The sequence below is a fragment of the Dermacentor silvarum genome, chromosome 3 (genome assembly GCF_013339745.2).
Source record: "Dermacentor silvarum isolate Dsil-2018 chromosome 3, BIME_Dsil_1.4, whole genome shotgun sequence".
NCBI classification, from domain to species: Eukaryota; Metazoa; Arthropoda; class Arachnida; order Ixodida; family Ixodidae; genus Dermacentor; species Dermacentor silvarum.
Window position 1 is genome coordinate 41,676,087 of NC_051156.1, and position 18,827 is coordinate 41,694,913.

General features: G+C 46.4%; 1 protein-coding gene across 1 annotated transcript in view; it reads left to right on the forward strand.

The window, feature by feature from the left end:
• LOC125944217 (uncharacterized) overlaps positions 1-18,827 on the forward strand; it is an 87,482-nt gene that overhangs the window by 62,530 nt on the left and 6,125 nt on the right. The window contains exon 4 of the mRNA XM_049664539.1: positions 1,430-1,513. Coding sequence (XP_049520496.1) covers positions 1,430-1,513 — 84 coding nt within the window. The remainder of the gene's footprint in view (positions 1-1,429; positions 1,514-18,827) is intronic.

The window sequence follows — 18,827 nt, forward strand, 5'->3', positions numbered from 1 at the left end:
ATTAACAACGAAAAAATCCTTAAATCAACCGCCGACCCGCAATGTTGTACGGGCCGTTACTGCCGATTTTGACAGCCGTTTCTTATTCTTCGCGCAAAGGTAATGCAACATTTCCATAGCTCGACAATGCTTTTCAATCGACACATATGTTTAGGCACATATCTCCGTAAGAGAAGCGGTCGGTTAATGCTGCTGACAGCCTTCGGCGACAGCACATATAGGTATGTTTATAACGTCATATCGGCGCTCATCGCTTGTTATGCTGACACTGTACACACGAAAGAATGGTCTGTTTAAAAACACCGATGAGAAAGGTGAACTACAGAGTGATTTATCCTCGTTAGACTTGTTGATTCCTCAGTCCAGACGGGCCGATAGAGTGTAGACGAACTCGGCGGGTACGTACGGTAGGCTTAAGCTTCGGTTGAAACGAACGATCTCGGTGTGGGTACCGGGCGGATGCGAAAATATTTGTACTTGAGTTTCAGAACCTTTTAACTATTATTTTTAGTACAGCAGGGAAAGTGGAAGCGCACGAATCACCGGGTCACAGCTTTGTTGTCGGTGCGATAATATCAATCAGCGGCATTCTTTCTGAGGTCCCTTCGAACGCGTCTGAACGGCTGCTCGGCTTCGTGTCGACTGTGCAACACTGCGACAACTCGCAGTCATCGATTGCGTACAAACTACTAGAAAACGAGGCGTTATCTGCGTTTGCGTGAATTCGTTCACGAATACAGCTATCCGCACAGTCAAAAGGGAAATGTACAAAGAGAAAGTGATCTGAAGTGTCGCATATGCATGGGCTAGCATCACGCACCTTTATTCCAAGCTGCAACACCACCGACACGAAATAGACATTTATGATTCCAACTTATTGCGCTACATTTAGGACAGGAGATGCCCATAAAATTGTATCAAGCATTTAATATTCAACAGCGCCTATACTCCGGCAGTGCGGCACAAACGAAACCAGTGCAGTCTCCATTACGAGCCAGCGAACTCCAGCGCGTGTACAGCGCACACCAGTGCGTCCCAGCGTCATAGCAGTAAAACCAGTGTCTCGTCCAGTGTGACCCAGCACTTCTCCAGCGATCTCACCAGCGTCGCAGTGACTCCCAGTGACTCCCAGCGTGCGCCAGCGTCCCCAGTGCCACCCAGTGTCAAAAAACGCGCTGGTTTCACACTGGAAGGCACTGGAAGACGCTGGTTTTTGCAATAGGGATCGCATGACCTGAGCAATCAGTAAAAGCTCCCGGCGGACCATTTCTCATTCGTCTACGTAACAATATATAATTACCGTGCACACTTGCTTCGTGAGTAGGCCTCGAATATCACGGTGATTTTGCAGGAACTTGTTTCCGCAGTTCTCATTTAGCAACAGACACCAAGCTTAGTCTGACTACACTGATATTTCATTCCGTTTCAGAGCCTGGATCCAGCGTAAATCTGACAATATCCTATCAAGACTGCCACTCATGCAAAGTGATCCGACACAGCTATATTAATGAAGGTATGCTTCCGTATTCTGCTCATACGTAAGTGTCAGCTCCGCCCCCTCAAATTGCATGACATAGCCAAGCAGGAAAAACTAAATGATGTTCATTGATTGATTCATCCAAGCAATTATGTAACTATAAGAGATGCCATAGTGGAGGACTCGCAATAAATTTACATCACGTCGGGTTCTCTGACGTGCAGCTTAATCAAATCGCATGAGCGTTTTTGCATTTCATTCCCATTGAAATGCGGCCGCTGCATCCCGGAATCAAACCTGCGATCACGTGCTCGGCAAGAGGACGCCATAACCACTCATCCACCTTGGCGGGTGAAGTATGTGATTTTGAAGCTGCGTTAATGTGTATGCACACTATATGTTCGATTTTATGATGTCGTCTTTAAGGGAACTGCTATCACTTGTGCTGTCGCACTATGCTCATATTTTACCTAGTTCTACAACGTTCCCTATTCCTCATTCACAGGCAGTGGCATTCGAAAAAGAAAGAAATTATGGTTCACATCTCTTTCATATGAATTGGTAGAACACGAAAGTGAAACGTGTCTTCACAGAAGCTGTTGCATGTTAGCTTCATGAACTCACGGTCCGCTGCAGCTAAGGGCGCAGGATTTGCGGGACGGCGACCGTGTTCCATGTTTGCTTCTCGCACCGCGTCCTGTTGGCGTTGGCGAGTGGCTTTGAAATGTGCCAGGCGTCTCAACGCGCTGACTTGCCCACGAGAAATTGATGAGGGCGTTCTGAAGCGCGCGTCTGTGTATGCGTACGTGGCGTAATAAAGAAGAAAAAAGAACCGTCCGTGGCGTAATGGTTTGAATGTAGGGCATGTGTACTAAAGGTGCTGGGCCCGAATCCTGCCGTAGGGCACTTTTAATAATGTTTATTTTACTATTTGTTACACAGCACTTCATTGAACATGACGAGTTTACGAAGTCAGGAAGCCAAACGTTTACACTTCGTTCTTTATTCTATGGCTACACCACGTTGGAGTCTCCGCTGCGCTGTGACTACCGAAGCGCTCCCTGTCGGTGCTCCTTAGTGTCACGATGCAGTACTTCGCCTCACCGCTCCTAGATGGCGGTGCCGGAGCCACCATCACGTTCACATCCGCTACATCCGTTGCCGGAAATCATTCGTGAAACCCGGCTTAAAAAACTTTTGTGTAAAAAAAATCGCGCATTCACTTATACTGTGAGGGTTAATGGTGCGTGTAGTCTACCTGGAATGCAAAGATGACACATTCCTAAGAGTGCCACAGAACTTCTTAGCGAGTTTCAGATTGTCCGTAAACATGTTACGGTTTGCAGAATACCGGGTTACCAGAAATGTGTGCGCGAGCAACAACGCTGTTAGCAACATGTAGTGACACCAACTTTAACCTGAAGGCGCAGAAAGATCAACAGCAACCTATTATATTCTAGGTTAGTGCTGGTGTAATGTGCTGACACCGCCATAATCGTTCACATACGAATATTTAGCGACACTGTCCTTTTACAACTTCCCTTCATGTAAAAGGCTCACGCAACACAAAAAATCACAGCATATCCACGGAGTGAATGATGATGAGTGGGGCGAAGCTCCGGGGGATCATTCGGGTAAACCACAGCTACGGACGAGAGATAAAGAGAGCGCGCGTCGGGAACGAGAGAGAAAAAAGAGCGCGCGTCGGGAACGAACGCCCTTGTGCAATGCAGCGCCCCTAACTACGGACGAGAAGGAGAGCGCGCGTCGGGAACGAACGCCCTTGTGCACCGCAGCGCCCCTAGCTACGGACAAGAAAGAGAGCGCGTGTCGGGAACGAGAGAAAGAGAACGCGCGTCGGGAACGAACGCCTTTGTGCAACGCAGCGCACCTAGCTACGGACGAGAAAAACGCCGGAAGCGTTCTCCGGAAGCCGGAAGCGGAACCGGAAGTGGAACCGGAAGCGGAAGTCGGCTTCCGGTTATACTATAATATAGATATATATGTATATATGCGTATACATACATATAGGAACACACAACGCCATCTATTGAGCAATTCATAAACTAGCGGTGGCTACATACTACTACTACTACTACTACTACTACTACTACTACTACTACTACTACTACTACTACTACAGAGGAGGGAATGACCCACACCCTAAGGAGCTTCGCCCCTAAAATTGTTTGAAAAGTTGCACCAAACGTCCCGACACGCTGCTACTAACTTTGCTAGTGCCATCCACGGCTCCCCTCACTCGGTAATCCGTAAGCGGTAAGATGTTTATGGGCAATCTAATAACCTATACTCTTCGCATCCTTTTCAGCATCTGCTTGGTACTCTCCTCGCCATCGATGCAATGAGGGGAGTGCGGGGTGCTTGCTAGGCATTTGACCGACCATGCTTGGCGTTGTTGGGCTGCATCTTTGAATTTGCAACCCTGCGGAGAAGGCAGTTGTCGATTTTTGCAGCCATAATGCCTTCTTTGACTAGGTGGCTCACTGCGCAGGAAATAACGAAGTAACGCCGAGAAGCCAAAAACGGTCCACCAGAAGGGGCATTTGTTCTGCCCACTATTATGTTTGTGCGGGGTGCCCGTCATTATGGCTTGCTGGTCGATGAGCATTCTTCGTGGAAAAAGCGCTACAAATACGGAGACTTATCGTGATGAGCATTCAGACTTCGCATTTAGCCCATTTGGACTTTTAGGCCTCGGTGGTGCCCTTGACAGCTTCCGCGTCAGCTTCTTTGTAGTTCTGGAAAAAAAGTCGACTAATTTTCACATAGGCGGAATATCACTTCAAAGCGTATCAGTTAATATCTTTCTGAGAACGTCATTTTATCGGGAAATCGGCACCTGGTGTCAACTCAGCTGGTAAATAACGCCACTAGGATGTGTAGAAGACGGATTCAATATCCCAAATCTTTCTGCGAAGACATTAGGCAATATTAAAGTCACCAATCGTCGATGGCACAGTTTCAGTCCTTCAGCTGGTCTATTCGAAGAGGTGGCCATTACTTGTACGAAAATGCAAATTTATAATCGACAAATGAAAAGAATAACAAAATTTGGTTTTAACTAATTAATTTGAGGCACATAGTGTAATTTACAAATTGTAGCAGGCGAGACTGCAAGGCTCATGTACTTTAAAAAACATTCTGTCGAAGGCGCTATTTTCTAGATATATGTGCCATAAAACTTGCCGTAAAAAATTCACTGCACTACCGAGGGTGGATGACCAGCCGAGCTGTGGATGTGCTGATTAACCGTTGCTGCAGTAAAACGTTCCAAGTTTGCGATGTCGAGGCCACGTGGACGGTTCGCATTTCCTTTCGCCTCGCTGTCCTGGCGGACGGCGAACTTACGCTTGACGTCCGCCGCCCGCTCATCGTCGGTGGTATCCTTCCGCCGCCGCCGCCGCGCCAATTCGCATTTATCGCGACAGGTTCAAGCGCCCCGTGTCGCAGAACATCCGAAAATGTGTTTAGCATCGGCGCCTGGCGGAAATAATCATGCCGATCCCCATCATCCCGAACCACCCCGGCCTTACAGGACCCCACGCATGGCGCAAGGCGTTAGTGAAAAATAATTGAAATTCTCAAAGTAAAATCCGTCATAAAAATAGTCATGTACAATTTAACCACAACCTACAGGCGGGATAGCGTCGGACTGTAATTTGAATATACGAGAAAAAGCCTGATAAGCAGCCAAGGACCATTGAATGCTATCGCGTTCCACTCTTAACGGTGAAGCTTAACCGTCCTCCAATTCTGACGGCGTTTGGCTGTACTTTGGTTCTGGGCAACATTGAGGGGAATGTTGAAGACTGAGCATTTCTAAATTTTGGACGTGCGCGCCTCGGGGCAACAGCACACAATTAATGAAAAAAATAAAAAAGGTCCTAGGGCCTTCACAGTTTCATATAAGACGGGTGAAATTGCTCCTGTAGAAGTGTCTTCCCAGCAGTGCAATTGTGTTTAAAAGTGAAGCCGACTTTTAGGGGATCAGTGTAAGCTTGGTCTTTTAAGCTGGCTTTCCCACCTTGTCTGTTGCCGTGAAGCCTACTCATAAGGAAAATGTGATGCGAACGGAGCCCGATAACGCTATCGCGTTCCGCTCTTAAAGGTGAAGCTTAATCGTCCTCCAATTTTTCTGTTCACGCCGTCGTTCTTGGTAGGCACATTGTTGTTCTTCAGACGGTACAACACGCGGCTTATCCATTTCACAGTCAGAGCCGAACTGAGGAAAGGAGCCTACGTAGCCCATGATGTCAGGGGACAAAAGCCACTCAGGTGGTAGGCACTAGTTTGAATGTGCAGGATGTCGTACACGTGTTTGGTGGGAATGTGGACATGGCCGAGGCGGGTGGAAGTAGGCCTCGGCCTACTTCGTCCCGCCTGCAACCCATTCTGTATCTGTTCTTATCAGCTTAATATTGACGTGTACACTATCTAGACGTTTAAACGACGATGACAGTATGTGCTTTAACTGACTCCGAGTAGTAGGACAGGCTAATTCGAAGACGAAGATGTCTTTGTGCTGGTGATTCTTAAGCTGTTCCACCGTCTTGTTCAACGTGTTGCCTCTTGTTCGCGTTGACTCGTGACACTGGTGGAAGTGCCGGGTACATAACCCCGCTTGATGATCCGCACTCCTCCCGGAAGCCGTTCATCCAGCCCATCTCCAATAACTCCTGTGCATCGCTTCAGTCGGCGGTTGCTAGGCCTTGCTCCCGAGCTCAACCCCTTGCAAGAACGCTCGTCCGAGCCCTGTCTACCTCTGTCAATGGCGACCACCAGCCCGCCACAGGTTCCACGAGTTCCGAAAGACAGCTCTACTCGCAGTCCGTCCCAGGTAACCCTTCTGCAACCACTGGTTCCCGATCGCTTTCATGGTGGCGCACATGAAGACGTTGAAGACTGGCTTGACCACTACGAACGTGTTGCCAAGGTCCATGGGTGGACTGTTCAACAAAAGCTCTCCCATGTCTATTTCTCCCGTGACGGTAGTGCTCGCACGTGGTTTGAGAACCGTGAAGCCAACATCGTCACTTTCCAACATCAGCTCACTGAAACATTTGCGAGTGTTGATCGACGGGACCGTGCCCAGCAACTCTTCGCCGTAAAAGAACTCTTCGCAGGGCTTGTGTGCAATCCACCGAATACCGTGGCTGATTTTATAAAGGAAGCCACTGGTATTGAACGCGCACTCCATCTAAGAGGCAGGCAGTATGATCGCTTGCCCACCAGCACTCCTATCAACTCCGCCGCAGTGACCATTACCAGTCAGAACTCCCTCCGTGATCTAATTCGGGAGATTCTTCGTGAAGAACTTCAGAAGCTCTGGACACCGGCAGTGGGCCCACCCATGGCATCAGTCGCTGAAATCGTCCGTGATGAAGTTAGGCAAGCGTTTTCAGCAGGCGATCCTGCTCACGAGCAGCGCCCCCTAAGTTCCACATTCTCGACAGGCGATCCTGTTCACGAGCAGCACCCCCTCAGTTACGCCGACGTTGTCCGACGTCAACCAGCTATGACGCCCATGCGGTCGCACCATCAGCCACCGAGGGCTACACCATGGTCATCACAAACAGAGGAACCTTTGAGACATTCGCCCGTTGTGCCGATCCCGTCCTACCACTAGCCGCCGTCAGCTGCATTTTGGTCACCGCCACAAGACGAGCCTTCGAGGCGGCCGCAAATTCGAAGAACGGACGTATGGCGCACTGTCACTAGGCACCCCCTCTGCTATCACTGCGGAGGCATCGGCCAAGTCTCCCGCCATTGCTGGTACCGCGATGCCTCATTTCGACCTTATCAATCTTGGTCTGACGCTCGACGCACCAGTGACGACTACATGCTACGCCGCGACGACGCTACTTTTCAAGGTGCTCCCGCAACGCGCACTCTGAACGACGACTCTCAGCCCAACCACCAGACCGATTTTGGCCGGCGGTCACGCTCTCCGTCCCCTGCTCATTCATCTGCACCGAGTGGACGTAGTTTTGCTGACCTCCGGGGAAGAAGGTCGCCCAGTCCACGCCGGGGAAAGTAACGGCGGCGACCTCTGGGGCTATGATTGCGGGCCGACAAGACGATGAAAAACCCCCAATGATCCCGCCACAGGACGCCGCGAAGCCGACAAGCTCTAACACCGACGAAATTGTGAGCGCCGATATTATTGTTTCATTTGACGGACTGTAAGCGACAGCGCTAGTCGACACTGGTGCCGATTATTCGATAATGAGTCAAGCTCTAGCCGTTCGCCTTAAGAAAGTAAAAACGCCCTAGACCGGACCTCATATAAGGACTGCGGGCGGTCAACTGCTCACGCCTGCTGGAAGCTGTACGGCGAGAGTCACCATAGGAGGTTCGTCCTTCGTGGCAACTTTTGTCGTTCTTGCAACATGCTGTAAAGATTTAATCATAGGCATGGATTTTCTACGGGAATAGGACGCCATAATCAACATCCCGGACCGCTTGGTTACGTTTCACAGGACTCCGGATTTAATTCCCTGGATTTAAACACGTCGCCTGTCGTCTAATCGAAAACGACGTGGTCGTCCCACCTCGCTCTTGTATCCTTGTTTCGGTCGCATGTGACGTACCGTTTGATTGTGAAGGAGTTGCAGACCAAGTAACCTCCTTGTTATTTACTCACGGTATCACCGTTGCACGAGGCATCGTAAATGTCACCGATGGGCGCACGAATCTGTTGTTGACCAATTTTAGCACAGAGCGACGGCACCTACCAAAGGACACGGCTGTCGCCTATTTTGACGATGTCGCTGATGTTCGTGGGTGCTTTTCAGTACTAGAATAAGCGCATGCGCATGACCCAGCACCTGTGCTTGACGTAAACACTACATTACCGCAACGCGAGCGAGAACGACTTCTTGCGCTACTGGCTGAGTTCCACGACTGCCTTGCGACGACGTCGAGAGTTGGTCGAACGCCCCTAACCAAGCACCACATAATCACAGAGGGCGAAGCGAGACCCATTCACCAAAACCCTTATCGTGTGGCCCCAAAAGAACGTGAAGCGATACAGCAGCAGATAAACCAAATGCTTAAAGACGATGTGATTCAGCCTTCCAAGAGCCCCTGGGCATCACCTGTAGTTTTGGTAAAGAAGAAGGACGGCAGCCTGCGTTTTTGTGTGGATTATCGAAAGCTAAATCAGGTGACAAAAAAAGACGTGTATCCGCTTCCCCGCATAGACGATTCACTTGATAGGCTTCGAAACGCTCCTTATTTCTCTTCAATGGACTTAAAAAGCAGGTATTGGCAAATTGAAGTAGACCCGAGAGACCCTGAGAAAACCGCTTTTGTCACGCCAGATGGACTGTACGAATTTAAGGTCTTACCTTTCGGCTTGTGCTCTGCACCTGCTACTCTTCAACGGCTTATGGATACCGTGCTTTCGGGGATGAAGTGGAAAACCTACTTAGTCTATCTCGACGACAGGCATAGTGTTTTGCCGCAACGTTTAAGGAGCACCTCGAACGGCTTGAAGCAGTTCTACAGTCTATACGGTCCGCCGGCCTCACCCTAAAGCCTGAGAAATGCCACTTTTGCTCTGAGGAGCTAGAGTTCCTTGGTCATGTCGTCAGCCACGCGGGAGTCCACCTGGATCCTAAAAAAATTGCCGCTGTCGCACAGTTCCCTGTTCCTTCAGATAAAAAGGCTGTGAGGCGCCTTCTCGACCTTTGTGCATATTATCGGCGGTTTATTGCAGACTTTGCTCGCATTGCGTCGCCGTTAACAAGCCTCACGACAGATGACGTTGCCTTTATATGAGGCGACGAACAGCAAGCTGCATTTCATGATTTGCGGAACCGGTTACAAACGCCCCCTGTGCTTGCCCACTTTGACGAGACAGCTCCGACAATGATTCACACAGATGCCAGCAATGTTGGTCTCGGAGCTGTGCTTGTGCAGTGCCAGGAGGACACGGAAAGAGTGATCGCTTATGCAAGCAGAACGCTCTCACGCGCAGAAGCAAATTACTCTGCAACTGAGTGTGTCTCGCCGTGCTATGGGCGGTTACAAAATTTCGCCTTTATTTGTACGGTTTCCACTTCAAGGTTATCAGCGACCATCATTCGCTTTGCTGGCTCACCAATCTGAAAGATCCTCCTGGGCGATTAGCACGTTGGAGCCTGAGACTGCAAGAGTTTGATATGACGGTCCTGCACAAGTCGGGGAAACGGCATACCGACGCTGACTGCCTGTCTCGGTCACCCAATGAGTCAGCTCCTTTGACCGACGAAGAGGAAACAGCATTCGTTGGTCTTCTCGACACGTCTACCATTGCACAACAACAACGTGACGACCCTGAGTTGCTTGACCTGATTAATTTCTTGGACGGAGGAACCAAGACACCACCTAAAGCTTTCGCAAGAGGGTTATCATTGTTTTGCTTAAGGAACAAAGCCCTATACAAAATGAACTTCTCATCGAGCGGATCAAGCTATTTGCTCGTCGTTCCTACTGCTCTTCGTAGTGAAGTACTGGAAGCATGCCACGAGGTCACTTCTGGGCATCTAGGATATACGCGGAACTGAAGAGAGTGTGACAAAGATATTATTGGCCAGGACTGCCCGTTGCGGTGAAACATCACGTTCGGACCTGCCTAGATTGTCAGCGGCGCAAGTCACCTCCAACGAAACCAGCCGGTTTGCTACAACCCGTTCAAGTACCGCAGACGCCATTTGACCAGATCGGTATGGACCTCTTGGGTCCGCTTCCTACCTCTACTAGTGGTAACCGCTGGGTTAGTGTAGCAACTGACTATCTTACTCGCTACGCCGAAACAAAAGCTATCCAGAGAGGCACAGCAGCAGAGGTGGCCCGATTTATCATAGAGAATGTTGTGCTGAGACTTGGCGCACCAACCATCGTCATAACAGACCGAGGCACCGCATTCACAGCCGCGCTTTTAGATAACGTCTTGATGCTCAGTGGCACAAGTCACTGAAAGACAACAGCCTTCCATCCACAAACAAACAAACAGAGTGCCTGAACAAAACACTTGAAGACATGCTTTCCATGTACGTGAATATAGAGCACAACGATTGGGACGAGATTCTGCCTTATATCACGTTTGCTTATAACACGGCTAAACAAGAAACTACACGGATGACTCCATTCAGTCTTGTCCACGGACGTGAAGTAAGGACGATGCTCGATGCCTTACTACCACAGGCACCTGATGGGATTGAGACGGATGCCGATGCGTTTACGCAACGTGCAGAAGAAGCCAGGCAGCTCGCACACGTGCGAATACACCAGCAGCAAGCATACGATGCAGGTCGCTATAATGCCCATCATAGGCCTGTAACTTACGAAACCGGTGACAGAGTACGGACGCCTATACGAAAACGGGTCTGGACACCTATACGAAAACGGGGACTATCCGAGAAGCTGCTGAGGCGATATTTCGGACCCTATTAAGTGCTGCGTCGGCTAAGTGACGTCACATAGGAGGTCGTTCTAGATAGCCCTTACTGCACAAGGCGCCGCCAACACCGTTCTGAACTTGTGCACGTAGTGCGGATGAAGCCCTACGTCATCGAGTGACTCTACGAGCGACTTTCATTTTCACCAAGCGAACTTCATTGTCTAGCATCGGGGCGATGCTCTTTGAGAGAGAGAGCAAATGACGGGTACTCTATCTAGACGTTTAAACGACGATGACAGTATGTGCTTTAACTGACTTCGAGTAGTAGGACAGGCTAATTCGAAGACGAAGAAGATGTCTTTGTGCTGGTGATTCCTAAGCTGTTCCGCCGTCTTGTTCAACATGTTGCCTCTTGTTCCCGTTGGCTCGTGACAATGTCTAATACGGGTTGTATTTGCACCGAGATATCAAACTTAATTGTGCAAGTTGGCGGAGTGCTTGAAGATTCCCACAATCTTCGGGATCGGTCCACGTTTTTGATCTACGGCCATCGATCCGCTGGAAACTAGCCATGTAGAGCTTCGCTTTAAAATGCGATTGTGCTCTACTTACTTAAGGCCTATATTTCTTGAACTTGACGGTTAGATAGGGTTTTTTTTTCTTTTCGTAATTCCGTAGAGACCAGAGCCTGCAATCGGCACATCTGCAGGGGAAGTACACATGGATGCTTGTATACGCCGACTCTGTATATGTGTGCTGCCCTGTATTGAGTCATGTCGTGCGATGTCATTGTTTCCGTGGAAAGGAAGCCTACGGGCGAGTTCGAGAAAAAGAATTTCAGCGGTAAACACACTAGAACGGTGCGGGTGGTTCCAGGTAATGTTCCAGCTTGTTTCGATTGCCTTAAGTTTGTTAGATATGCGAGGAAGAGACAAAAGCTCTCCTACAGTAGAAGTGCTGTTTACTTCGAGTCACTGCGATGTTAACTTCTAGAGGTCAAATGCCTACTGACAGCTAACATAGACATCCACAAGCACCTGCTAAATATTAAAGCCATCAATGCCTTTATCGACATCGTCTTGACATGATTACATTTGTTCGGTTGTTTCTAAGTTAATCGCCAACACAATAGCTCTCTACTTCCGTCATTCACGGAAGCGTCAGTGGCTATTATGTTAATTATGTGTACGTGTGCAAGGTAATCTTTCAACATATAATTTAATAATCTGACTGAATGAAACTTAGGGTTCTGTGGGAAAATTTCATTGGATTCAATCTTTCAATTCTGATTTAAGTCATATGATGGAATAATGTCTCGAATTTTTGCACTTAAATTATCTAATTGTTTTTTACAAAAATAATCTTTGGGGTGTGAAAACTAGGCCAATGAGCAAGAAAGAAGGAGTTTGGATCATTCATAAATACATATTCAGATCGTCTAACTGGAAAACTGGAAAATTTTAGAAATGTTTGTATCGTTAAGATGCGAAATCTGCAGGGCAATGTTGGTAATAGGCGTGCTTCCTGATAAAGAACATTGTTTGCTACAAACCTAGGGAGTCCAAGGCACAGGCGCGGGGCTTCACGTTCCAAAAGAACCAGAGGCTTAGTTTTATAAGCAGGGCTTCCCAAGAACAATATACAGCCGAATTCCAATATTGGACGCATGTAAATTTTGTATATCATTATGATAGCGTCCCTGCGTCGCCCATATTTTCGGTTGCTCAGTCTGCGTAGCAAACCTAAAGCACGCTGTGCCTTAGATGCTACATTTTCTATATGTGGACTCCAGTGGAGTTTTCTGTCATAAAGGATACCTAAATATTTAAGAGACTCAACCTGGGGAATGGGTTCTTTATTGTAAAATATAGAGATTGAAACCGAATCTGTTAGTGGGAACACCAATATTGCGCTTTTACTTAAATTTAATGACATGCAAATTGATTGAAGCATACTCATGTATCTCTGCAATTTTTGGTAGAACGAAGATATGTCGTTGTCGGCCGCGAATCATCCAATATCATTTGCATAAACGTAAACTTGCACGTCCTGACTGGCTGCAATCGAGCTCATTATTATGATCAATAATATTGGAGATAGGGCTGCTCCCTGGGGGACACCGCGAGTCTGTTTGAATTTAGACTAAGAGCAGCCATCCTTAAAGCAATAAAATTCTGTTGATCTCGAACATTTTGCCAGCCACGCAATAATATATTTTGGGACAATATGATTGCGCAAGATATTCAGTAAAACTGTATGTTCCACGGAGTCATATGCTTTAGCTATGTCTAATATCACTAAAGCGGCATATTGTCTTCTTTTTCTAGCGAGTTGCATGCGACTCTCTAAATCAGCATGGGCACACCATACCGAGCAGTCAGCTCTGAAACCTATTTGATTTGAATTAATTATTAAATTATCCGACATCCAGACAGTAATTCTATAATGTACAACCTTCTCTATGAGTTTGACCATATTAGAAGTAAGAATGATAGGTCTGATATTTTCTATGGTGTAACCTAATCCTTGTTTTTGTAAGTATCGGGATTACTTTAGCTAGTTTCCAATCGCATGGTATGCAGGCGTTGTTTAGAGAATAGTTTATAATGCTTAGGAGGTCACAAGGAGATAGTTCGAATAAATTTGTCATCATATGCACTGTAATTCCGTCAGCACCAGGAGCTGGGTAAGTTTCGATTTACTTGAGCTAATTCAGGCACAGTAACTTCATTAAAGTCTGACGTTAGGGCTGGTTTTTACATGTTAAGTGACATAGACGACATGAATCTACACTCAAGGCCTTTTGCAATCTGTTCTAGTCATTTTGTCATTTCATCAGATGATAGAGTTACATAATCAATATTAATTGGTGATGGCAGAATTTTGCAATTTCGCATATATCTAAACAGCGCTTTTTTGTTTTTTTTTATTTGGAAGGGAATCATAGTGTTTGCTATCATAATCTTCTTTAGATTGAGCGACCGTGCGTTTAAATACAGCGGCGTAAAAGTTGTAATCAGCCCAATTTTGGGGGGACTGGTTATGAATCAGTTGCTTCCAAGCTGCTTTTCTTCGTCTGTAGTCTCATGTACAGTCTGGATCCCACCAAGGACTATGAGAGGCTCTCAGGGCAGATTCAACAATAAATTCAGCTTCTGTGTATGATCGTTTGATTACAGCACAAATTTTCATAGTTTTTGTTTCTTCGCGCTCTTCAGAATGGTGAGCCAATTGTGCTTTTAAATAATTTTTAAATTTATTGTAGTTTGCGAATACTCGGATCCGAGAGCACGATGGTATTAACGGGCAAGCAATTGCAAATATTATTGGACAGTGATCACTGTTTGTGGCACAGTCGAAGGCTGCCCAAGATGAACTAGTGAGAGACGAACTTATGAAACTTAAATCTAAGGCTGAGCGCGACCGATTGCAAGTAAATGTAGGAATTCTAGTGTTGAGACAAGTCATATGGTTATCTATTGACCAATCCCACAAGCGTTTGCCACATTGATCTGTTCGAGAACCCCAACACGTGTGATGGGAGCTGAAATCTTCAACAAGGATTTTATCCTTGCACAATGACGTCACCGCGGAATCCAAACATCGAGTGTCCTGCACACCTGCAGGAAAGTATACATTTGCTAATGAGAATGGTAGGCAGCTCGATAAGGTTACATGTAAGGCAAAAATTTCACTTTCAGGAGACATGTTTATATTACATCTTCACCTTGAGACTACTACCTCTATTAATAATAACGAATGCTAGCCTCCGCCTTTCGATGGACGGTCCAATCGGAAAGATCGGAAGTTATTTATATGAAAAGATTGATGTGTTGAAAGCCATGCTTCTTGCAGTGCAATAATATCCAGGGAGAATTTCGATGCCAAATACAATAAATCTGTCACGGCAGAGTGAATGGTTCGGCAATTCCAATGAAGAATTTTGAGGAATCGGTCCAATCGGAAAGATCGGAAGTTATTTATTTGAAAAGATTGATGTGTTGAAAGCCATGCTTCTTGTAGTGCAATAATATCCAGGGAGAATTTCGATGCCAAATACAATAAATCTGTCACGGCAGAGTGAATGGTTCGGCAATTCCAATGAAGAATTTTGAGGAATCCTATGGTTGCGAAAGCATTGACTCAGTAAGTGCCTTGCTTAAAATGCTGTTTTAAAAAAACATTCTTTGGAAGGTTGTCTTTCAGGTATTTTTTGGTCTTTGAGTAAATAAGTGTAGTGGCTGTTTTCGACAAAGGGGACTTAGATAGTTTTAGCAATCGGGGTCCATGTCCATTTCATCTGAGCTTTGTGCATCCTCATTGATGCCTTCACTGTGATTCTTGTTTACATCAGCAAGTGGACCAGCAATTTGATCATCTTGGGACGTGAGTTTAGGAGCTACCTCTTCATTTGATGGTCGTGGACACTCAGTAGTTTGCGAAGTTGTGCTAATAGCTGCTGTTGTGCCGAATATCTGTGCCATCTGATTAGTTAGGATTTGTGACAAGGACTCGCAAAACATTCCACCTAGGCGCTCCATGGCCTTCTCCGTTGCCCTTTCGACAGCATCAGCAATAGAAATTGAAAGAGACGCTTCCGTGGCCATTGTATGCCGGGCGGTGACAGCTTCGTATCCCTATGTTCTACCTGCATTTCAGATATGGCTTCTTGACGAGAACAACGTCTTCGTTCAACGATTTCTATAATTTGTATTTCTTGTGCCCTTGCCGGGCAATTCAAATAATCAGTAGAATGGCCTTCATTGCAGAGGCAGCACTTTTCTTCCTTGCTGGTGCACTCGCTGAAATTGGGTTCCTAGCCACAAACTCGGCACCTAGGAGCAGACCTACATCCTCTCATAGTGTGTCCGTAGCGCCAACACTTAACACATTGGAGAGGGCGAGAGGATAGAGGTTCCACTCGAGGAACCAGAGAGGTGGTTGCCACTTCTTTGTCATCTCCGTCGTCGACATTGTACTCTTCACCGTAACAATATATACAGGGTGTTTCAGCTAACTTGTCCCATGTATTAAAAAAACATAGACGCTACCCATGTCGAATTGGCACATTAGTGTTCAGGGCCGTGTAGAGCACGTCATATGTTTTCCAATCCGCCAAGCTGGGTATTTAACAAAGATTGCTTAATTGACTTTTTAAATAGGAACACTAGCGAAAATATTGTTGCAGCGCTTGTTCAGAAACATCGTAATATTTCATGTATGCTGAGATGTCTGCCCTGTTTAGTTTTTTTCTGCTCTATTTTAAAGTGCGCGAAACTTTAAAAAATACCATGTGATTGACGGCTAACGCGCCGTGCTTTTAGTGCCCTCAAATATAAGTTCAACGACTTAGCAAAGGCTGCTCCGCGCACAGAGGTTGATTGAACAGGCTGTCGGTGACTTCTATGGACGATAATGGCAAAAAAGGCGTACCCCCTTTCCACTATACTTCTCTGCTGGTGTAAATTTTCGGCAGCAACACGATTACGCCACTGCCGAAAATTTACACCAAAAGCGAAGTAGAAGACACTTGATTACTGTAACATTAGCTGTTTTTGTCTGTTCGAGCTCTGCGCCACGAGGTGGCAGCCCCATACAGGCCGCTCACGGCAACATCTACGGTAACATCTACGAAGGAGACGAGGCGCTGCGGTACATCACAGACGTTATTAGCGATAACTTCGGCACGAGAAAAAGCGTAGTTCAGACAACAGATCCAGCAACAGCAGAGAGGCCAGAGAGATCAAAATTTATCATAGAAAGCTTTTATTGGAAAAAGGCAGCATAAAATGTCCCTATAACAACACGGCAGCAGGACCCGGTGAAATCCAAATACAGCTAATAAAAACCTCGGTCCAAAAAGCAAGGCAGTGCTGACTAATGCCATAGAGCAAGTGATTAGAACAAAGAAAATTCCCGTTGGATGGCGTGAAAGCAAAATTAATCTCATCTAGAAAGGCAAATGAGATAAGGATAAGACGAGCTCATATAGGCCAGTTACAGTAACATCGGTGATATATAGAATGGCAATGCAAGCCATAAAATTAGGACTGTCGAAGTGGGTGGAGAAAAACGATGTATCGGGGAACTACAGAATGGGTTCAGGCCAGGCAGACGCTTAGAGGATACTATGTTTGTACTAACTCAGTGCATAGAGATTTCAGTAGCTCAGAGGAGACCTTTATGGATAGCATTTCTAGATATTAAAGGAGCTTATGACAACGTAGACAGGGAATTGTGGTGGGATATTCTTCAACATGAAGGCATTGATGACGATTCTGCGGAGCTGCTGAGGAAGATATATAGCGACAACCAAGAACAAGTTGTGTGGGAAGGTCGAAAAGGAAATGAAATGGTGGGAATTCACCAAGGATTGAAGCAAGGATTCCCTCTGTCACCATTGTTGTTCACGCTTTACGTCAAGGGTATAGAAAGACAACTGGAAAACAGTGAATTAGGTTCGATTTATCCTACATGCGTAATGGACAAATAGTGCAACAGAAGGTCCCTGGACTGATGTACGCAGACGACATTGTGCTACTAGCGGACAATAAAAAATATTTACAGATACTTGCGAATATCTGTGGGAATGCAGTGGGAAATCTAGGCCTTAAGTTTAGCACAGAGAATTCAGGAATTATGATCTTTAATGAAGAGGCTAGTAACTTCGTGGTGTCAGTTCAATAGCAATTAATACCCATAGTGAAGCAATATAAGTACCTCGGCGTACACATAAACGAAGGAAAGAATTACTCAAGCAACCACCAATATAATCTGAAAATAAAGGGGAAGCGAAATGCAGCAATAATGAAACACAGAGCACTGTGGGGCCGCAATAAGTATGAGGTGGTGCGTGGAATCTGGAAAGGAGTAATGGTGCCAGCGCTAACATTCGCAAATGCCATTATATGTTAAAAAGCGGATATCTTGTCGGGTTTGGAAGTTAACCAAAGAACAGTAGGCCGGTTGGCTTTGGGAGCCCAAGGTAATACCACAAATGAGGCAGTGCAGAGTGACATGGGTTGGGCCTCTTTTGAAGTCAGAGAAGCACAGAGCAAAATTAGTTTTGAAGAAAGGCTCAGGAACATGGATGAAAATAAATGGGCGGCTAAAGTGCACAATATCTCTACATGAAAAGCGTGGACACAGAATGGAGGAAGAGGTCAAGGGAGTTGACAACCAAGTGCAGGATAATCGAAACTGTAAATAGACAACCAGGAGTCATCAGAAAGAAAGTGAGAGAAATAGAGATCGTGAATTGCATGCAAAGAATGGAAACAAAAAGGACAATGGAGATTTACAAGAATGAGAGGAAAGAAATTAGAAGGGAAAATCTGTACGATAACACAAAGGGCGGTGCCTTCCTATTTCAAGCTCCAGCCGGTTGCCTAAGGACCAAAACATACGGGAACAAACATTCGGAACTAGATGAGGCATGTGTATGCTGTAGAAAAGATCCAGAGACCACTCAGCACAACCTAATGGAATGCGACGAGAGCCACCCAACGAGAACCGTAGGTAACGTGCAACTCCCAGAAGCTCTTGGGTTTAAAGTGAAAGGCAACATCATCAGATCAGCCGTAGAGATAAGCAAGAGTTGATTAGAGTACTGGTGGAAAAAGAGCAGGGAAAAGATGGATACGACCTGATCTCTTAAAATCATAAGTAGCGGTACACGGGAAATTTTTTAAAAAGAAAAAGAATAATGAGAGGTATACAAAATTGCTAGATAAAGCACATGTATAGTATACCTGATTAAATCAAGCAGGCTAGGTGACTATTTGTCGCCTCCCCGTTTCAAAGAGGATGCCAATAAATCATCATCATCATCTCACGTTTACGGTTTCACCACAACGCCCGGTCCGCCCGCGTTTACCCGATTACCGGACCAGCTAAACCTCTCTACTATTCAATGAAAAAGCAGCTGCCACGTGCGAATGCGAT